The sequence below is a fragment of the Pleuronectes platessa genome, chromosome 14 (assembly GCF_947347685.1).
Source record: "Pleuronectes platessa chromosome 14, fPlePla1.1, whole genome shotgun sequence".
NCBI classification, from domain to species: Eukaryota; Metazoa; Chordata; class Actinopteri; order Pleuronectiformes; family Pleuronectidae; genus Pleuronectes; species Pleuronectes platessa.
The window spans coordinates 10,750,018-10,772,227 of NC_070639.1; the positions used below are offsets into that span (position 1 = coordinate 10,750,018).

Genomic DNA, 22,210 nt, shown 5'->3' on the forward strand with positions numbered 1-22,210 from the left:
ACTTTCAACATTTTCTATAGCAGCTCAATGTAACTGTAGAGTTGGCTTTGGAGTCCAAATAAGACTTCTTATACCAACTTAAATTAAAGGATATGTAAGTGATAGTTCTCCAAATATAATTGATTTTAGATGTTTTACAGACTCATTAAATTCCCAGTCATTCAACAAAAAGCACATTCCCATGTAATGTATATGAAACATCCTTTATTAGACATAGAAAATGACTCTTAAATGCTTGACATTTTTCTTCTTAAACTGTTCGTTCAATCAATCTTTATATAATTCAGACTCAGGGTGACACATTGAACACAAGCACTAAACCCTGAAGTGCATGTTTTCTCTTCTTCTCTGGGTTTGGAGTGCACTTTTTCTAAATTTCACAATTACATGTTCTTGACAAGAAGTGAGACAAATTTCCTTTTTACAAAAGCATCTAAAGTCAAGCAAATCAAATATAAAACAGTTGCCTCATTAATGGTTTACAGTATCATACAGAACACACACGACTAAAACGATTAACTCAAGGATACCTACTGCAACGCAGTTTGTATTATAACAGAGTTCATTATCTGAGGTTAAAGCTTTGTCTTCTTAGATCAAGTAGAGACAGATTGAAACCCAAACACAGTGCTGCAGCACGATGGGATTAGATCTGTGGGGAGCCTCAGTGGTGGTCTTTAACACTGCTTGATGAACTGTTCTCTGATACAGCACCAGACGGTTCCCAGTTTAACTCTAAGCCTTGCCAACACTGGACTTTGTGGGGGGGTCACTGGTCTTGGGTCGTTTGGATTCTGGAGGCTGGCACACTGGATCAGTGGGGGGAGAAGGACGTTCTGGAGATAGACAAGTGAAGACATCAGTGACAGTGGGGTTCAACAAGTCAATATGCACATATATTCAAGATAGGGCACTGTGGTATTACTAATGTTTTTCATGTTAAGTTGTTTCTTCCATTAAATTTACAGAATATTTAATTTATAATTATGTTTACTTATTACAATTATTGGGTTTTACTACATCTGCCATGAAGGTGTTTTCACTCCTGTTTGTTTGTTTATCAGCAGGATTTATCAGAATGGATTGCCACGGAACTCGGTGAAAGGATGGGACATGGGCCAAAGGCAGGGACTCTAGTGAGAGGCCATTCCAGTCTTGATCACTCTTTAAAGTTCTGACGTGGAAATTAACATAAGCCGTCATATGATTATACAGGCTTCAAACAAATCCACTTGAAATACAAAAGCATTTAAAACAGAAAACAAAAGCTATAATATGTTCAGGTTTATTGTCATACTGAACCAACCCATGAGGAAGTACACAGGTGTGCCTACAAACCTTACTTCCTGTTTGTGCTTCTAGCTCTATCAGATAGCATTGTTTGCGATATTGCTGTTGTCCCAGATCCCAGCAGTTACTATGATGAGTAGAAGCTTTTTTATAACCAATAATAATGATGGCAAAAACAAAAAGAAAGACCTCAGATGTAAATGGTTATATTGTTACCTCTGGAATTTGTTTGCCAGCTAGAATACTCAAACTAGTAAATCGACTTGCATAGACATTTTTTGGAAGGTTGGGACAGAACCAAATTAACAGAGTCTATTTTTGGGAGCATACGGAGGCTTAAAACCAGTTCCAGCCCAGCTCTTATCTGCGTGTCTTCCCCCATTCCCTCTCCCCACGTCAAGCTTACTATCCTGTCAACAAAGGCAAAAAGCCTGGGAAACAGGCCTGTCCAGGAAATATTTTTCACTTTGGTTAACATGATGAGATAGGCTGTTACTCTTGGCAAAGGTATCCGCTCTCTGAGAACCCTTCTAGTTTATATTATTTTTAGCACTCACTTTTCTGCTAAGCTTAAGAGAGTCCATGCACAGCAGATGTCAAGGATTGGATATCTTGAAATACTCATATCAAAGCACAGCAGTTGTGAGATCGACACTGTTCAAAGGGTATTTGATCAATTATGTCCTGATAACATTGATTGAGATATGTCATAACGATGGCAATATGTTTTGTCAGTTTGTCGTGTCCGCCATCAGTTATGACATGACACAGCAATCCCTGGCCTTATGTTACCTCTCACATAACAATAACCTAAGAGTTCCATGCATTGCTCTATGCCGTTTTTAAAGTCGGGAAAATCCAGCACTGGTTTCTGTGTGGTACTCTGTATTGTCAGGTACCCAAACTACATCAATATCGGGAGGGATAAAGTTGAAATGGTGCATCACTAATCCTAATAGTTAGCAGACTGTGTGATTGTCAATGAGGATGGAGAATTTTTTCATCTACAACATATGTGCTTTTAAATCATCAAACATCTCTTGCGATAACTGTTAATAAAGGACAACACAGACGTTGCCCTCACTAACCGTGTTTGGCCTTCTCAGTGGAGGAGGGAGTTCTGAAGAGGGAACTGACAGCTGGAGACCGGGACGCAATGGGAGTCAAAGATACTCTCCTGAAATCATACAGAAAAAGCACAGAGGGTAAAGACACTCCAAGGCAAAAACATTCAAATAAAATATCCTCCTCCGACTCTTCCACTGCATTAACCCCCCCGCGTCTTTCTTCTTCTTTGCCTAGTAGTAAAAATAGTCCGGCGTAGTCACGGCCAACGTTCCAAGTTAGAGATACAAAGCGAATACAAACGCATGTGCAGATCTGCCATTGTTCCACGAGCGGTCTGGCAGAGTGATTATTATTTTATTGTCAGTGGGGGGTCCAACGAATCTCTCATACCAGACAGGGCTTTGTTCTCACTGCCAGTACCGGGCGCATGCAAACCAACAAACACATCACCAGCCCATCGCTGCAACCTATAACTCTGCTACTGTTTTCACTGAATATTTTAAAGACTATAAAATATATAGGATGCATAATACCCCATATGATATTTTAATCACTTTAAAGAGCACAGGGCTTTCTTGCTGTGCGGAGCCACCTCTGTAAACAGCATCTTTAGAGATAATCACCTGAGGATCTTAAATCATTATGGGGCAGGGAGGTGGATGGATGAGGCCTCGTGAAGTTACTCCCTCAGTCTGACTGCAGTCAAATCACATTCGGGAAGTATTTCCATAAAATGCCATTCCTTATCGTGCTGCAGACCTTTCAGCGTACCCGAATCACCATGGTGTTCGCCTTTATTATATGGGTTTACTTATAGGTCTAAAATCCTCTTATTAGCTACGCCAAAGAGGTTATGTTTTTGACCTGGTCTAATAAATTTTTTTATTGGATGTTTATTTGTAAGCAGGATCACATAAAAACGACTAAATGGATTTTCACGACACTTGGTAGAAGGATGGGAAGTTTTGGTGTGGATCAAGGAACTCACTTTTTTCATCGTGAAATAGGGCGTTCCTCAAAGAACTGTGTGAATCGCGTTAAAAATTGTATTTGGGGTCTGGTACCGGTGAATGTTTCTCAACATTTAGTTAGATTTTTCTGGGGGGGAAATTATGGACCGTGATAAAAAAATAAATCAGGCACGTTTAAAGGACTTACAAAGGGAACTGTTGGGCCTTGGTAGAGATATGAGCACCACTGAATGCCAGTGTAGTTTCTACATAATTTGGCTCCAGTGTATATATCAGTGAATTAAAGATTCGAGCCGAGCCTTTGCAATGGAGTTCAATTATAGAGATGGTAACTACCAAATTTCCTGCTAAATTATACAAGAAACGGTTAATTGATAAGGCAAAAATTGTGAGTTGCAGCTGTCAAAAACATGCACACATCAAAGCATACCTGCGTTCATAAGAAGACTCAGTGGTATACGATATATTTATAATATTTACCTTGAGGCGGGTCCCTTCGGGGTGGTTGTACCCTTCGGAGTAGTGGGTCCAGCAGTATTGGCACTGTTAAGGGCTTTTGGGGTGGAGGGTGTGAGGGGAGCAACACGTATTTGCGTTTTGGATGAGCTGGTGGGGGTGAGGGGGGCGACGAGTGGTTGAGGAGTGGACGGAGCACTTGTGCTTCCAGGTGTCGGGGTCTGAGGTGCTGAAGGAGCTGTGGTTTTAGGGCTACTCGGTTTCCCCCAACCCTGCAGAGTGTTGAGGGTGATCCTGCGCGGCTGAGTTTTAGACTTGGTACTGGGGGTGCTCTTCTTCTCCTCTGGGGGGGTGATAGAGGGGGCATCTTTGCAATGGATGGTTTGGGAAGAGGGAGTCGGGGCTGCGCTGCTCAAGGGAGACGATGTCCTGCCCGCTGACTTCTTGCCCTTTTTCTCGACACCACTGTTCGGAACAAAGACCTCTAATGTGGGGGGCTCCTTCAGTGGAGTGCCCAGCTCCCCAGGAGAGAAGGTCAGGAAGGAGCAGTAGCCATCTGTGGAGGACACCGCCAGGAAGGAACCATCCCGAGACCTAAAGGGGATATAAAAGAAACATCAATTGGATGGAGGAAACATGGAGGAGATGCACATGAAAAAGCAATGGAGGAATGAAATAGTAATTTAGTCTTTTAGACACACACCACATTTCTATGTCTACCACTGATCATTTTAATCTACACATTTTTTAAGGTGTTTATCTATGGAAGAACACACAACAAAAGACAACAGAGGAAAATGTTGAATTACCATGTAAGATCACTGAGTGTGTGGTAGTGGATGTTAGACACCAGGCCGAAGGGAAGGGTCTGCTGGGTGTCATACAAAAAGATGGAGTCTTCTGACGCCACTGCAAACACCATACGGTAAGGCAACTGGAATGTGTTGGGAAGAAGCTGTTCAGAACCATCTACGTGAAACAGAAACAGGGAAAATATAAAAGGTAAAGATGAGATATAAGAGAACAGACAATTACAAAGACTTAAATAACACTTGTGTGTGTTAACCAATGTCCTTGCCTTCTCCCTTCTTAGTTCTCAGTTCAAAGTAGACTGGGCAGCAGCGCACAGCCAGTGTAGCTTTAGTTGGACATGGCAAGTGGGCGATGGGCCTAAAACAAGCAGAGAGAAATTTATACACGATTTACCTCCTTTAATACAACAACACTGACTCTGACCGGCACAGAACAGTTACCTCTTGAGGCTCTTCCTGGAAAAGATGTAGGTGGTATTCATGATGTTTTCTCCAATCTCCACACACCCAGCTGAGGTTAAAAAATATGTGACAACCGAAGAAGGAGCATATACAAATTATTTTCACAGGATAAGACAGGTAGAAGGCACATTTTGAGGATTCTACTACCGTACCTGGGGCGATCAGAAAAGAACCATCTGGTGTGAACGAAAGACGTCGGAAGAACGACCTCATGCTGTCGTCGTGGAAGATTCTGTGCGGCTTTACCTGCGGAGACGCAGAGAAGTGAAGGACTGAGAACGTGTAAAAATCACCTTTCACATTTTTTAAGGAGAATAGAAAGTGTCTGAAGACTTTAGGGAGTAATATGATGTTCATTTTACAGTCAGCTAAGGGATTTCTGATTCTACCATAGCACCATGGTGCGACTCATAGGAGTGTCAACAATTCCACATATATACTGACCTCTCCCTCTGGAAGTGGCCCAGAGCTCATTTTACTGATAGAGAAAGCCTTCTTCTTTGTGTGTGCGCTGTAAACACGCATCACCCTGAAGGGAAGAAAAAAACACAAACAACTTGAGCATCAGGAAATGAAAACCTCATGGTCATTGACTATAGGTTACAGCAAAACATAATGACTTAATGAGCGCTATACCTGTCACAGCTGAGAGTGGCAACATACTGTCCCAGAGGATCCCAGGTCACACCCTGCACGTAACTCTTATGGTCGTTCAAGATACACAGCTTCTGTCCTAGAGCATAAAGACAGTTGCAACCAAAATAGTAAATAGGAAGCTAAAATAAGCTTTAGCCTCACACTTTACAGGAAGTTATGCAGCATGCTCACTTCAGTACTTAACAGATGAAACAATACAGAACACACACACAGTTTCTATGACGACGTGCAGACCTTTGTTGATGTCCCACATAATAGCAGTGTTGTCGACAGATCCAGACACCATGAAGTTTCCATCCCGTGTCCAGGAGATGTCGTACACATCCTCTATGTGTCCCCTAAAATACACATTAAACGATTAAAAACCTCTTTGTAAAACTAAAGCGGGGCTACAAATTTAGATTAAGTAACTCAGTATCTCAGGTTGTGTGTTCCGATGTCAGAATTAAGGTTGTGATAACAGTATAAAAATAACCTGATTCCTCAACCATGATCTATACTGATATGATACAAACCATAGGCAGCAGCAAAAACAAATCTGATATCAATCTGAAAGATGTATTAGATAGGTACATTTCACACTAAGATTAATATGAAGTAGTATAATTAGTACAATGTTAAATTAGTATGAGCCATCAGTGGGTTCTTGACTTTTGCTGTCACATCTATATCTGCTGCTGTAATGCGTGCAAGTAAAACACAAAAGCAGGTACGTACTTCCCTTTAGACTTGTTAAAAATGTAAAGTGACATTGAGACGTGTCGGTCATCTATGTTTATCCTTAAAGTAAGAAAATGTGGGTGACATAGGGATAATAATGGTAATATGATCCAGTGGCTTCCAATATTACAGGGCAGGATTTAACATTTTGAAAATACTATCATGCCGGGAGGATGTTTATTATGTCTGGAAAACTGAAATGTGCACAGTGTTAGAAAGTACAATCATAATTTAGACATTTGAGCTTAGTGTGATCCAAATTGTGTACCTCAGTGTCTTGACCACAGACCAGCTCTCCTTGTTGAGCTGAGCATCTTCATCCTCCTGGAACGCAGGCAACTGATCAGGCTCCTTAGAGTCGTTTAGCTTCCACAGGAGAATTGCTGCATCTGTACAATATAAACACCATATGACTATTAAAAGGGCAAATGGGCTTTCTGTTTTGAAAACACCAGCATTAGTCTGTTTTAAAGGGTGACCTAGAGAATCTTTACGTACCATCTCCTCCTGAGGCAAGCAGCTCTCCGTTCGGGCTGAAGCGCACCACGTTGACAGCCTTGGTATGTCGAGCCAGATTGGACAGTAGCTCCACCGCTGCTTTCCCATCTGAGCCCGTGTCCACTCGCCACAGCTGCATGAATATAGAGAGTATGTTACTCCTGAAACTCCAAAAGTGTTTTGTGGACTCAAACACTTCACCCACCCCTATATGGGCATAGTGGTGAGTAGACAATGGGTGACTTTACCTTTAAGGGAGAACTATCCCTTTAGACATTCATGCCAACAAGTTATGTGCTCATTATTACACTACACGATCATAACAGTGATTCTGTCTTTCTTTCACAAGCCTATAGGTGTATTCATCTCTCTCTCTCTACTCACCCTGACAGTGGTGTCCACTCCGGCTGTGGCCAGTCGACGAACGCGTCCATCTGCGCTGTGCTGGAAGTCCACGCTGTACACCGGCTCCTTGTTGTGCCACGCGATCTCACACGTTACCACCTTCATTTCCTTTATGTTCAACACCGACCTCACGGGGTAAAACACACAAACACGTCAATTTGCTGCTTCACGCTGTTGTAAATCCACCGATAATGACTCTGCAGCAGCAACAGTCGGTTGTTTATGTAACATGTTGTCATATACAGACGCTGTATCACGGGCAGAAGGTGATAATGTGTCGATGTAAAGAACTAGCTACAAAGCCACTGGAGACGAATGCTACAAGGAGCTAACCCGATTAGCATGGAACTTAGCGGGATTGAGTCTGTTGGACGGTACGTGACTAACGTGACGCACGGTGCATAACATGTGAACGTGCGTTAGCCGTTAGCTGAAGTGTGTGTTTGCTACGAATACACAGGAGCGCTGTGTGTTCATCATTTAAACCGAAGTTATCTCGGGTAAATCTTCAGTCGTTTTACCTGCTCCGCTTTCCAGCTGAAGAGTCACTGATTTCCCGCGTACGGTTCGTTCAAAACTTCCGGTGGACCGGGCGGCGTTGATTGGACGACCACGCGGAAGAGGGGGTGCTTAGCGGTGACGTTGAGTAATATACTGCTCCGTCCAAAATGTTTCAAATTAATTAGATTTGACTTTTAGTTTCCCTTTAACATTTATTTCATTCTTTCTTTATTACATTTTTCTACAAAGTAATTATTTTTTACTCATTTTGTAAATTGATTTTGTAATCACTGTCATTAGTAATAAAAAAAGACCAAAATATATTTTATGAATATTTGACATTTTACTTTAGTTAACCCCTACCACTAAAATAAAATCTTAATTTTTGTTTTTATATTTGAAGTTTTGTACTTACTTTTTGTAATCCCTCTCGTAAATTATAAAAAAGTACAAGTTTAAAACAAAATTAAAAATGTTCATATATTTCACTTGAATTTTTGTTAGCCTTTACTATTAAAAAGTTTAATCTTTATTTTTGTACTTTGATGTTGTTGAAATCTATGTAATGAGTAGTCAAAAAACTAAATTCTAAATAAAATTCCTATACATTTTAAATATTTTATTTTCTTTATTGATCCCTAGCATTAGAATATATTCTTTAGTATTCAGTCTTTTCTTTTTTGTAAATTGTTGTACTCACTTTGTACATTGATAATGAATTGGTTATCCCTGATGTAAATAATAAAAAGTACAAGTTTAAAACTAAATTAAAATGTTGATATATTTTGTTTAACTTTTTGTTAGTTCCTAGCTTTAAAATGTATTGCTATTATTAATATTATTATTTCTGTTCTCCTTTTAGTATATCGATGTAGTAATCGCTGTCTTAAAGAAAGATCTATCAACAGTAGAAAAGTTTTCTCTTGTGGCTCGCCTATAAGATGAGCAATCGCAACACACTCAAGATTGATGTTCATGATACCTCTGGCAGTTGAACTACAGTTTGTATCAGTCCAAAACACACGGAAAGGCTCAGTGTCATTGCCATATCTATTGTATTAGGACATGTTTAAAAGGATGATAATGTATCAGAGTAAAGAAAGCAAACAAAGTTTATTTGGCAGAATAAAAACAAAACTTGATTCAGTACAAATCAAAGACAAACAATTAAGAAATACAATTCAGGCTCTAATCGGAACAACCTAAACAGGATTTTTTGCATTTTGTCTGGAAAAGCTTTAAAAAAGTCACTCTATGGCTACAATGGATACAAAATTAAGAAGGATGCTGAAAAGGAAGTGGGACAAGAAGAGGAAACAGAAAGTGCAGTGGTAGACATAGGTAAAGAAGAAGAGGAAGTGGCTAAAGAAGAAGTAGGTGAAGAAGAAGGAAAAGGTCAAGATGAAGATGAAGAAGAATAAGAAGAGGAAGAACTGTAATTAAAATAGCACTTTTCAAGGTATCTAATGCTGCTTTACAGAGTTAAACCTCATTCGCGTCAACAACAGTCATAAAAATTAATAGCAGTGTAAAGTGGTGGATCTGAACAGAGTTTCAATGGTGGCTGACGGACTGAAAGTTACTTAAAAAAAATATATAATGTAAAGCAATTTATAGCATTTACTGTGCATCAATATAAAATCGGTTTATAAGTCATACATTCAAATAAATACAATCTAATTTCCAAGACATCTGTATGGAATATTAAAAGGCATAGTGTATGTCAGGATTTGGTTAATTCCCTTGTTCCCCTTCTCTGACAGAATCTCTCTCAGACAGAAACTGTTCGAGGATCTCATCGATTACATTGCACTCAAAATTCACTTGGTCAAGGGACAGAGCAGGAATCGAGGTGATGAGAAGGCGGCCGATGTTCTGCCGAAGCTCGATCAAGCTGTGAGAGAGAGATGGATACAAAAAAAGAGGGAAACTTAGATCACTTGTTTTGCTGTGTTTTGCCACAATAGACTTTGAAAAGCTGCTTTCAGACACAGGCTTTTGCCGGAGGGGCTGTATGTGAGAATGCAAAAGTCTGAGTTTCTCCTGCCAGCCCCCCTGAAAAAACTGAGGATAATGTGTCAATGAGCACACATGAGAAAACAGCAGGAGATCTTACAGCGAGATGTAACGTGAATGAGATGGTGTTTTGTTGGCATTTCTAACATGCTACAGAAGCACAACTTGAAAAAAACAAAAGAATGCAAATAACTCAAGGTACAAAAAAGAGGAGCACCACATGGCATCGCTGAAGGTGTCAAGAGAGCTTTTGGTGATAAGGGCTGACTGGTGTCCATGTGCTACAAACAAAATCTCCTGCTGCGTGGTTCATGTGTGAAAGACAAACTCCGGAGAAAGTCCGGACTAAATTGTGACGACATTCTCCAGAGTTCACGTCTGAAAAGGGCTTTGAATTGACACTTCTGTCATAATTCATATGACATGTAACAGGAGCGATTTTACAACAGTCCAACCTTCTGAATGTGTCTGAGCCTGAATCTCCGCCAGCGACAGTTGCCCCCGCGGCCTCCTCTGTATCAGTTTGTGCAGAAGAATCCGTGGTTCTTTGCCGTTGCGTTGTGCTTCCCTCTCCGGCGTTTTCCCTCTGCTGCTGCAGCATCGACCTGAGCCCTCGAAGGTCCTCAGCCAGGGTCATCCTCTCCACATGAAGTATGTCGTTCTGGTGGCACAGCACATAGTGACTCCCAAGAGGAAGAAAAAAACTCATGATCCTTCTTGATCAATGATGAATTATACATAATGTACATACAAGCTCTGAGCTCTGACTTCCAGGTAAATGCTGTTTTTAAGAACTTTGAGCCACAAGTATTCATAATTCTAATCATTCTTTGAAGCAGACTTGGATGCATGTGTAGCAATAAGCTTCACAGAGATTTAAACTGTGTCTAATTGTCTTACAAACTTTAACTTCCCCCTTCAAGTCACCAATGTTTGAACATTTTGAAAAGCTTGAATATGAGGAAAGTTGAGTTTAGATTTTGTTTTTGTTTGAAGTTTCAAAAGGTCAAGAATAAAAGTCAAGACTTAAGTGGGTTTTTCAGACGTCAAGTAGCATTTTGTCAATGTTTCTGTCAAATCCAGGAAATGCAACATCCACATCAAAAGATAGAGGTACATTGTTTGCAGTTTGTCTTGAAAACAATTCTCACATGCTCATATTAATTATTGTTTGCTGTGAGTGTGTTAATCTATAAGCCCCAGACACACTGACCTTTGCTAGCAGAGCTTCGTTCTCCATGTGTTTTTGGTCCAGTTCCCGCATCAGAGAGTCAACTTGCAGTGCAATCTCGTCAGAGGCCTTCTCGTCATCTTGAACACGACTGGATTCGCTCTCAGTAGCTGCCGGTAAAGCCTCTTTCTCTTTAATCAACTCATCAACTTTCTCTTTTGCCTTCTCAAACATACTTTTGTAGTCAATCCCCTCCACTGTTTCCTCCGTCTTCAGCGTCTGGCTGGCCTGGTGAGACCATCGTCTCTTGTCATTGATCTCAGACGGCTCCAGCAGTCTGCTCTGCATTTCTTGCAGCTGGCAGGTAAGTCTATTGACTTCGTCTTTTAAAGAGTCTCTCTCTTGCGCTGTCTCCTGCAAGAGCTCCAGGAGCTGGTCTTGTTGTTCCTGCACGTCAGTGACACTTGGGTTGTTAGGTGGGGAGAACGGTGCCCGGGAAGGTCCTGCAATTTCGTCACCTTCCATGGGATGTGTCACTCCGTTCTGAAGATTTCTTTGATGGTCATTTTGAGTATTTACCTCGCTCTCTTGCTTTATGACTCCTTCTTCATTGCAGGAGGCACGTGAAATATGTTCTACACCATTTACATTTGATGTGCTCGGCCCAGCTACTCCATTCCCCTCAGTTTGAGTTGGATCCTCCTCTTCCTTCTTTACTTTGGGTGCTTCTGTCTGGGTGTTGGTGCTGGTCATCTGTGGTGGAGGGGCCGGGGAGGGATCTGCTCCAACAGCCGCAGACCCGGTAGAGCTCTCTCCCGCAGTGTTTGTCTCTGACTCCACGGCGACGTCATCCCTACACTCCAACACCATGGAGATACCGGCATCGGTTGGCTCTGGCTCTATTTTCACTTTAGTCAAAGCAAAGCAGGGATCTTTTGGTTTGGGCGTGCTGACATCTTCCAAGAGGAAAATGTCCTCATCAGTATCATCATCCCACTCCTGACCAACAGGCTCTGAAGGGGAGCAGGGTGCGCTCACATCCACAGATGTCGGCGTATCGCAGATGCTCCTCTCGAAGTCATTTGCTAGATATCTTTTGGTCGTTGTTGGAGGACTAACAGACCGTTCTCTTTTTTTCCTGCAGTGTAAAGAACGCACTGTTAATATTGTTCTTAAACAAAGTGAATTTCATATTATATTATGTATTTAATATTAAATATATAAAATCATACCTCGGACGGGATTTTGACAGAGAGACCACATTGGAAATAAATGGAAGACCATCGCTATATGAGGGGCTGCAATCTACAGAAAGAAAACAAGTATATTTTAATATTTCGATCTAAAGAAACCTCTTCCACCCGAGAACAAACAGTCATTGTTCTTACCAGCTTGTAAAATTGTGGAGGGCCTCACTGGAGTTGAACCAGCATTGGACCTCCTCTTTGGTGTAATGGAGGTGGAAGGTGATTCGACAGACTATCAAGAAAAACCAAGAAGAATTTTTTACATTTGTAATTGTTTATATTCCTAAATCATAACCAACTTCAAGTATTGACCGTAAGTATTTATCTATCTATCCAGCATCGATCCAAGGGGAGCTGGATCCCATCCCAGCTGACACTGGGTGAGACAGGTCGCAGGCGTTTTGCATAGCCAACATACAGAGTCAACCATTCACACTCACACCTGTGAATAATTTAAAGTCTCTACATGTCTTTGGATTGTGTGGAGAAGCAAACCCACACAGACACGGTGACATGCAAACTCCACACAGAAACACCTCGATCGGACCGGGATCCTTCTTGCTCTGAGGCTAACAGTGCTAACTATCGCACCGCTGAGCTGTCCCAAAATCTTTATACTGAATCAAAATTAAACATTACGTCATTAGCCCCCTTTGTGTGTTTTTAACGCACCACTCACCATTTGACGCTCTTGCCGTTTCAGTTGCCGTTGAAGATCCCGGTTTTTTCTGGCGAGATTAGCAATTTGCAGCGCTTCCTCTCTCCTTCGATTCTCCTCCTCCTAAATGAACAAATACCCAAAAGCACAATTAATGATGTTTTAACTTCCAAATCAATACCACCAGTAAATCAATTTCTAATTTCAGATCGTGCCGAGGTGTTACTGGTATCATGTGGAAGAAGAAAATTATGACAGACGATGCGTTCCTTACCTTTTTTCTATTCATCTCTTGCTGCTTTTTGTCCATTTTTTCCCTTTAAAAAAAACAAGTAACAGATATCAGTTCTTATCACGTTAAACATTGGTTAATATGTTTGGGCAGAAGTCATGGCAGAGCTCGAATGGAAATTTGTGACTCACTGTTGTTTGTAGGTCTTGTGGTACGAAGGTTGCTCATCATCTGAGTCCTCTGGCTCCTCCTCTACCTGGCAGCTCCTGGGAGGACAAAATAGATTGAGAGGGAAAACATCAGCAAACATCCAACGAGTAAGAGTGATATTTAGGTTGAGTGGTTTTTGTTTTAATGAACACATGTACCCAAAGCTTAGTGAGCATTCCTATGTATGCATGTTAAATTACATTTTGTTGGTTTGATAAAATGTATTTGATGTGTACTTTGACTTTTTAGTTTGGTTCAGGTCTCATCTAGCAACATGGAGGAGGACAGTTCTTGAATAAGCCTATGACACCTGTTCAATTGCTTGTTAACACAAATAACTAATCAGCCAATCACATCTAGACATGGTGAAGACGACTTGCTGAAGTTCAAACCGAGCATCAGAATGGGGAAGAAAGGGGATTTAGATAGATAGAATCCTTTAATAAATTAATTTAAGTGAGGCATTTAAGTAAGGCATGCATCCATCATGCCTTGTATCCATCCTGCCTTGTATTAATGGTTCAGGCTGGTGGTGGTGGTGTAATTGTGTGGAGGATATTTTCTTGGCACACTTTGGTCCCCTTCGTACCAATTGAGCATCATTTAAATGCCATGCCTTGTTGAATCTATGCTACGAAGAATTAAGGCAGTTCTGAAGGCAAAAGGGGGTCCAACCCCGAACTAGCAAGGTGTACCTAATACAGTGGCCGGTGAGTGTATATCTACAGTCTATGATGTAGATGTAAAAGTAATCCTACAGCAGGGATGCCAGGGTGAAAGCAGGAGACAGTTCCACTCTAAAAAATAACATTTTCCTATCCATGCAAGAAGCCTACATAATAGACTAGGTGCCACAAAAACACATTTCCACAAGTGTTAACTGTTATTTACTTTTATTTTCTTTATTGAAGGCTTGCACATGAAAACACATGAATGCATAATTAGGCAAATTAAAAGAAGGCCAGGCCTAAACGAGTCACAGAAAGTAAGCGCCAGAATAAAGTAGTCCAGCAATAGGCCATGTGATTGAATATCCAGCAGGAATTAGTAAAACAAAAATGTTCTTGAAAAAATTGCCAATTATGAGCTATCTAAAAATATTAAATTGGCTCAACAACAGATAAGGCACATTAACTTTGCCAGTCATCACCAGTCAACCCCAATCCATATTTCCACACACACATATGCCTATATGGCACTAGCCTGGCTATCAGTCTACCCCAACCCCTTTTATTCCCTCCCACCCATATCACACTGGATTATTATAAATGGGGAGACCAGCCTACTTCAGCTACTTGTCGAACCCAGACACCTTTTAACTTTCACCAGCTTGTCCATTTCGGGGGGGACAGTTTCTGGGCAGTGGCTATTTTCATAACATCATTCAGATGTCCGAGCGTCGTCTCTTCACTCCTAACATCAACACTCGTCTTCTCCCTCCACTTCCTCATTCACCCCACACAACCATCGGTCAAGGACTGTTACAAGTCCCACCCCGACCCGTTCACTGACCCTCAGGACCTCAGTACTTATTCAACACAGTGTACTTAGCTAGTAACTATATCTGGATCAGCCCTACCAGCGCTGCTGGAGATGAGGCGGGCAGCAGCAACAGACCAAGATTTCAAAAATAGAATATAAAAAAATATATTCTACCCTTATCACCCACGGGCCGGATGTGACATACAGGTGGGCCGGATCCGGCCCGCGGTCTGCCACCCTGGCATCCCTGTCCTACAGGGTCACGTCTATATCCATAAATAGGAATACGAGTATAATTCTCCAGTCATCTTTGTTCATTTTATTACATCAGATAATTATTGTCGCAATAGGTTTATTATTTTACCTGAACTGAGGGTCCGGGTTCATATGACAGAACCATTCCTTTGGTAACTTGTCGCAGTCAATCCCATCGGGGAGTTTGCGCCACTTACGACAGCTTTCACACTGAGCCCAGTTCTGATCTGGTCGCTTCCTGAGGGCACAGACAGAGAAAAGTATCAGAGTCTGTAAGGAAACAGCAGACAAGAATGCATGTTGAATACAGATTGAGCAGCCACTGCATGTGTACTAACATGGTATCCTCCACTGGTGTGGAGTTGTTTGGATTATCTTTGTTCTTTCTGTACTGCATTTCTTTCCAGTACTCCTCCAGTTTGGTGGCCATGTTGGTCATAGTTTTCCTGTAGAAGACATAAAGCACCTAAGATCTCCATATTCCTGGCCCAGTACTGAGGAATAATTCATTGATCACGACTAGAAATAAATATCAAACCAACATGCTCAAAACTGAAGAGAAAATGTATGCAACTACCTGTACTGATCTGTCTCATCGAAGCTCTGTTTGTTGTGGGTGGGATTAAGATAGTTGCACTCTATTACGCCAATGACCCCAACGCCTTGCTTGTTGGCCTGTAGAGTGAAACGACTCATGAGAGACGAAAAGCAGATGATAACATTTATGACCCTTTGAAATGTGTCGTCACTGCAGAGGCTCACCCTCATTTGACAGCCCACGCGTTCGTAAGCTTTGATGAGGCGATTCTTGTGATACATCATTATGCCATACTGCTCTTTATTTTTGGTGTTAAACCCGAAAGTGATAGGAACGCGTTTGGGCTGGAATTACATTGAAGGAAAACCCAAGAGCAGAGATTTAAACACGCATGCAACTATTTGTCCCTAAACATTTATAAATGTTCAACACCTATCAGAAGCCAAAGAGGAAAAGGACTGAAAGGATACCAGGAATGTTGGTTTGTAGTTGTCCTTTCTGATGGAGGCGAGACTCTTAGCGATAAGCTGAGATTGCACCTTCTGACTTCGTATGACGATCTGCATCCGAGGCTTCAGGTACAAAATTCTGCAATATGCCTACACAACAAATGAATCAATAAGAGCAGAGGAAGGTGACAGAGTCAAGTTGAGAGGTACATCACAGGGATTATGCACAATTAAATGCATTTAATAAACAAATGAATTACCACACTAAAGTTGTATGCCTCTGCCAGCCAGTGCAGTTTGAGTTTACATAATTTTTTCCCCAGACTCAAATAGAAGCCACGATGACCTTTACAGAGTTTAAATCACCCAAATGTAGTCAGTCAATTATTTTGTCTAAATGAACATTTCTCAAGACAATTATAGGACAATGCATTCACAAGGTCAACAAACTATTGACCTGTGATTTGTGTGGGTAAAGTGGTGTGGGGCATAAAAACAATGACCTTAAATAATCCTAATGACTGTGTGAGGAGATTACTGCTCCTTACCCGCAGAGAGTAAACACTCTCAGGGATGTATGATGACAATTGAGTGTCGCTGCCCAACTCATTGATATCCGATGGAATTTGAATATCGTACCGGTCCTTCTTGAAATCAAATTCTAGTTCTCCAACAGATGTCCTTAAAGAGAAGAAGAATATTTATGTCCATCAATCCATCCATTATCTATACCGTTTATCCTTTGAGGGTTGCGGGGGGAGAAGGAGCCAAAATGGGTCACCGGTCTATCACAGGGCCAACAAACACTCACATTCACACTTAGGGCCATTACGTCTCAAATTAGCCTAAACTGAATATCTTTGGACTGTAGGAGGAAGCTGGAGTACCCAGAGAAAACCTATGCAGGCGTGAGGATAACAGGCATCAAACACAAATCTGAGTATCCTCTACAAAGCAAAGCAAGTAAACATCTAACAAAGTTATGTATATTGTAGATAGGATTGCAAAATTCCGGGAATATTCAAAGCTTGAAACTTTCCATGGGAATTAACGGGAATAAACTGGAAATTTTGTGGGTAATTTATACTAACTGTATTTACCTTTAATATACAGACATAAATATAAACGTTTTGTTTGTCATAGACTGATTTGAGGCCTGAGGAAACTTTGGGCACTTGACTATATGCTTCTGCATCTTTGCGTTATTCTTAACATAGGTCTTTGCACAGTATTTGTAGATGTACACAGCCTTTCCTTCTACATTGGCTGGGGTGAAATGTCTCCACAAATCAGTGCACGTGGCATTATTATGTAGAATAAGATGAGAAAAATCTTGTAAAAAAACACTAAAGCAATGCCAGAGATATAAATAGTTATAATTGGAATCGTCTTTAAAAATATTTAAAAATGTATGGATAAATGAATAGAAGACATGGACAAAGTAAATTAAAATTGTTAGTTTAAAAAAAAAAAAGTTAACTAACAATTTAGTGGCACTTAAATGGCACTTACTTATAGCACTTTGTAGTTTTACTTCATTTTTGAGGAAATTGTACTTTCTTGCTTCTTGTTGTTCTGGGTTTGTACCCTCGGTGTTGAATGCACTTATTGTAAGTTACTTTGGATAAAAGCGTCAGCTAAATTAAATTTGACAGGGAGTGTGGTGTATAGGGCTCGAAAGGGCACATGATCTCCCTTCGCTTTTTCGCGTTGCCCTGTGAGCCCTTCTGTAAAATGAGCGGATCAAGGAAACGAAAAGTGGACAAAGAGTGCCGACTGTTTAACACGGAGTGGACAACAAAATACTTTTTCACTGAAGTCCAATCGAAGGCTGTATGCCTGATATGCCGAGAAACTGTAGCAGTTTTCAAGGAGTACAACATCACTTTGCTAAGAAGCATGCTAACTACGCTAGAAAGCAGTCTACGCAAGAATGGGCGGCTACGGCTCAGAGGTTGGCGGCTAATTTACAGACTCAGCAACATTTTTTTCACCGACAAACTGCGATTCAAGAGTCAACTACCAAGGCGGGTTTTGATAAATTGCCTTGCAAATAAATGCTTTGCTACTTGTTTAAGGCCAAATCATTTCATGTAAGGATTTTTCCATTTCATCTATAAAACACTCCATCCATCTGATCCTAGCCCGGCCCCTCTGTCAAATTTTAGAACCCACTGTGGCCCGCGAGTCAAAAAGTTTGCACACCCCTGGGCTAGATGAACAGATGAACCATCCTCAATCAGCATGCTAATATATTTCCCCCAGTAATATCATCGAAACTTACCTGACTAGTCCTGCACACTACAGAAGGCCTAAATAGCTGCTGTAGTGTGCAGGATGCTGGCAATTATCTGTGCATGAGATGGAAGAATGCACAGTGCAGGGTTGAAATTCAATAGGCAGCATGTGCTGCATTCCATACATCTTTAAAATAGAGTTTTGAATGATGTTTTTATTGCTCAAAATTCTCGAGCTCAATATTCCCATGGAAAGTTTCCGGAAAGTTTCCGGAAATTGTCCGCCCTTTTGCAACCCTAATTGTAGACAGACCTGCGGAGATTCCAGATGATAATCCGTGTGCCTGTTTTTCCCGGGGACCAGGAGGAATTGATGGCTTGGAGCTCTTTGAGAAGGTCCTCCTGTTTTTTGAAAATGGAATAGCGCAGGATGTGCTGCAGACTGACTTTGTCCTTCTCTCCAACTGAGAGTAAAATCTTCAGTTAAGGATGATTTGAAATAAAAGGTTGGTACAAACAGAAGCATGATTGATGTATGATTGAGAGGAGAAATACTACATTTTTTACCTATAAATGAATAAACAGAGTTAGATGCCTTTTCCATTATGAGACAACTTAAAAAAAGGAATCAGATCATGGTTTTGTACAGTTGCCATGTACACAATTCACCCTAGTACCATGTTGCCAATGAATCGAGACGATATTGACATATTATTTCATCGTTCTTGGTTTAAATTAATGAATTAGATAAAGGATATACTTGTTTTTGTCTGTGTTTGCAAAGCTGATGATGGGCACACTTATTTGCTCCGCCTCAATCTCTTCCAGGTAGGTCTGAGAGAGCATCCCGATGCATGAAGAGGTCTTTGACTTTGAGAAAACGATGGCGTCTTTTCCAAGACGCATGGATCCAGACTTGAACCCATTGCCATAGATACCTATTGGTGCTTTACCTTTGACAACGGTCTTATCGCTGTACCCAAAGCTTAAGGGAGAAAAAGGCAAACATTCTTTCAGTAATGAATCACATTCATAATGGAAAATATAACTTTTCATACTTTGATGTTAAAGCTTCTAGGCAGTGGTCAATTACATGTAGGACAATACAGGCATTGTAATTTGACCCACAAGAACAGCCATTACACAACTAATACGAAAATGAAAATTTAAGTGAGTCTTCAAATATATAATCTGACATTTCTCCATTTACAAATAAGTGAAAAATTGCATGAACAATCAAAGTCAAGTTTCAATTATTTGTCTGAGTCTGTACCTGAGCATCCTCTGGATAGCTACATCGTTCAGTCCGTCTCCATTATCCATGAAGCTGAGGCATTCTTGTCCATCAACCACAGTCTTATCAATCCAGAACTGTTTGGCATTGACATCAGGATCATAGGCATTGTCTGTGAGAAGGAACATTGTTAGGAGCATTTAATTAAAAAGACATTTCCTTTAGAACAAATAGATGACAACTGGAAAAAAACTGAACCAAATCCCTCCGTGAATATATGAGCACACACATACGCACACACGCACACAAAACAATCCTTTTGCATTATTCAAATATGTATTCAGTAGTGACTCTACATCCAGGACTGCAGTTGTAGTTTCATTATGAATCGTACTATCTTTTCTCAAGAATGTTGTAATGTTACGTGACCTGTATTGCTTTTTTATTGAAAGTTATTTTTGGTAGTCTTTTGTGATGGCAATTTCCGAGAACATGTCACCTGAATGACATGTACAGATGAGCAAAGAATGAGAGGTGTGTCCTTATAACCCATAGCTCCCTCCCATTGGGTATGTAAAGGTATTTATTACCATCCTGAATACTTATCATGGTGGGAAATATCCTGCGTTCACATCTCTGTGGACGACCCTAGACTGAAACCCCGGATGTGAGCTCCCAACCATTTGCAAAGAGACACCATAAAGTTAAAGTCTCTGAGCGATAATCGTAAACCTAAAGTTGCCCGGTTAGATACAAAATTTGGTCAGTCTTCCACAAACACGTCTGCTTATGCAATATCAGATCCACAAAAGGACAAAATGTCCATTACACTTGTCCCCCTCTAGTTGAGGGTGAAGGGCAGAGGATGTCACACTTTGTAAAGCTATTAAAAGCAAATTGCAATATGTGATTATGGGATAACAAAATTGGATTTATTTATGGTCATTGCAACATAACTCCACCTCAGGCTATTTTGTTCTTCTAGTTTAAGCCTTTCTTTAAGAAAATAAAGGGTGGAGTTGTTAATTACAAGGCGGCTGATTAACCTTGTCAAACTGGAACAACAAAGCGATTTGCTACTCTTGCTCTCTCCTTAAACACAATTCAAGTTTCTGAATGAGTTTTGTGAAGTTCATTTGTCGGCTGCAGCTTCCGATATTTTACACATTCTTATTAATTTGACGGAAATTTATCCTATCACAAAAAAATACAAAACATCAGCATATGTGCCAGGCAAGAACCTTAAGGCCTGCAGACCACAGGGGGCATTAATAGCATGAAGTGAAAGTGAAACTAAAGAGAGACGTGCAGCTTCACAGGAAAACACAACCTTGCAACGGTGACTCACCTATGAGCTCAGCTATGGCGCTGAATGGCCAGGTGTGGCTGGTGGAGTTGGCGTGAAGATACTTGGGACAAAGCTGCAAGTGGAGTGAATGTTATACTGTAAAATGTGATAATATGTTCAATGTAAATGTGTTGATGATGTTGAACCTGGAATCTTGTCAAAGGTTGCTCCATCATTTGGAAGTCAAATGAGGAAACTGCAGGAAATGGAGTCATTGGACATCTGTGCATTTTATTGCAATTAGCAAGACATACGACTTACGTCTTGCTTATGCATTCAAATACACTGCACACACACACTTCCTGTTTCCTCACGTTCCTTTCCTTGATTTACTGATTCAAAAACTTAAATATATATCTCTATATACTGTAGTATGAGGAGGTAAGACACATAATTGATGGACCTCAGACTTACACAACTGCAGATAAACAAGAGTTTAAAACCACAACCTTCAACCAGGAGCAAAAATAATAATCATCATAATTTTACAGAATAAACCTCGAGACGTCAGGTTCCACAGCAAATCACAGGAGACAGTAAGTGTCCACTCTGTTTTCCTAACTAGTTCCTAGATCAGCTGTCAACACACGCAACCCCAGCCTCCAGTAGAGTGTGAATTTACAGGTATTTAAACGTGTTACCTACAACACACGTGACCCCGAGGACCATGCTAGTGCCGGTCATCAGTTTGTAAAAGTTCATATCACTAGACAACCCTGGAAAGAGGAATAAATCGCGCTCACCGTGCTCAGCGGAACCCCGAGATCCGTCCGCGCCGCCATGTTTTCATATATCCAGTGGTTGCGGAAGGAGGAGGTGACAGCACAGCCGGGCTTCAGCGTCAACGCCTAATGACGCGGCTTTATTTTGAAGGAATTACCTTCTGTCTCTGTCAACCTGAACTAAAGTTATTCTTCTTTTAATCATTTATCATACATGGATATTTATTTAAATTATATTTATTAATTCTGACTTATCTTTTTGTTTTTTGACCGATAGATGTTTGTTTTGCACATTGACATATATGTCAAAGTGACCAATACATATATATTTAAAAGTATTTATTATATTTTACATTTAGCTACGTCCCTATCATTAAAAAGTATGGACCATCTTTTTTTAATTTTAACACACACAGATACATACACACACACGGTTCATTGTTCACTATGTGTAGGAGGACTGAACCACCAACAATGAATGGCTTTATTACATTTGACCTTTAGCTACGTCCCTATCATTTAGGACGGGGTAGAGTGGTCGTCCTGCAATAAAAAGGTTGACGGTCCATCC

General features: G+C 40.7%; 2 protein-coding genes across 4 annotated transcripts in view; both read right to left on the bottom strand.

Moving 5' to 3' along the window:
• Nucleotides 1-189: 189 nt before the first annotated feature.
• chaf1b (chromatin assembly factor 1, subunit B) overlaps nucleotides 190-22,210 on the bottom strand; it is a 39,332-nt gene continuing 17,311 nt past the window's right edge. The window contains exons 1-14 of one of the 2 annotated variants that reach the window (XM_053439239.1): nucleotides 7,861-7,902; nucleotides 7,319-7,466; nucleotides 6,935-7,067; nucleotides 6,705-6,825; nucleotides 5,951-6,054; nucleotides 5,696-5,792; nucleotides 5,504-5,588; nucleotides 5,212-5,305; nucleotides 5,039-5,108; nucleotides 4,864-4,955; nucleotides 4,595-4,754; nucleotides 3,810-4,379; nucleotides 2,379-2,467; nucleotides 190-836 (exon numbers count right to left, since the gene is read on the bottom strand). In XM_053439239.1, the coding sequence (XP_053295214.1) occupies nucleotides 736-836; nucleotides 2,379-2,467; nucleotides 3,810-4,379; nucleotides 4,595-4,754; nucleotides 4,864-4,955; nucleotides 5,039-5,108; nucleotides 5,212-5,305; nucleotides 5,504-5,588; nucleotides 5,696-5,792; nucleotides 5,951-6,054; nucleotides 6,705-6,825; nucleotides 6,935-7,067; nucleotides 7,319-7,444 (1,842 nt within the window). In that variant the 5' untranslated portion in view covers nucleotides 7,445-7,466; nucleotides 7,861-7,902 and the 3' untranslated portion in view covers nucleotides 190-735. Of the gene's footprint in view, nucleotides 837-2,378; nucleotides 2,468-3,809; nucleotides 4,380-4,594; nucleotides 4,755-4,863; nucleotides 4,956-5,038; nucleotides 5,109-5,211; nucleotides 5,306-5,503; nucleotides 5,589-5,695; nucleotides 5,793-5,950; nucleotides 6,055-6,704; nucleotides 6,826-6,934; nucleotides 7,068-7,318; nucleotides 7,467-7,860; nucleotides 7,903-22,210 lie in introns of those variants that run through there. The other variant, XM_053439238.1, reaches the window with a different exon arrangement.
• On the bottom strand, nucleotides 8,935-21,740 carry morc3a (MORC family CW-type zinc finger 3a). Of its 2 annotated transcripts, XM_053439235.1 has the most exons (19): nucleotides 21,661-21,740; nucleotides 20,918-20,990; nucleotides 19,609-19,741; nucleotides 19,094-19,320; nucleotides 18,649-18,805; nucleotides 16,647-16,779; nucleotides 16,120-16,248; nucleotides 15,874-15,993; nucleotides 15,689-15,786; nucleotides 15,450-15,557; nucleotides 15,221-15,349; nucleotides 13,356-13,430; nucleotides 13,207-13,249; nucleotides 12,954-13,055; nucleotides 12,416-12,506; nucleotides 12,260-12,332; nucleotides 11,070-12,165; nucleotides 10,312-10,517; nucleotides 8,935-9,734 (listed from the first exon to the last, which is right to left on the bottom strand). In XM_053439235.1, the coding sequence occupies exons 1-19, from the start codon at nucleotides 21,697-21,699 to the stop codon at nucleotides 9,575-9,577; spliced, it is 3,192 nt and encodes a 1,063-aa protein (XP_053295210.1). In that variant the 5' UTR covers nucleotides 21,700-21,740; the 3' UTR covers nucleotides 8,935-9,574. The 2 variants fall into 2 exon arrangements, with proteins under 2 accessions (XP_053295210.1, XP_053295211.1); XM_053439236.1 differs by lacking the exon at nucleotides 10,312-10,517 and having other exon boundaries at nucleotides 9,597-9,734; nucleotides 12,032-12,165.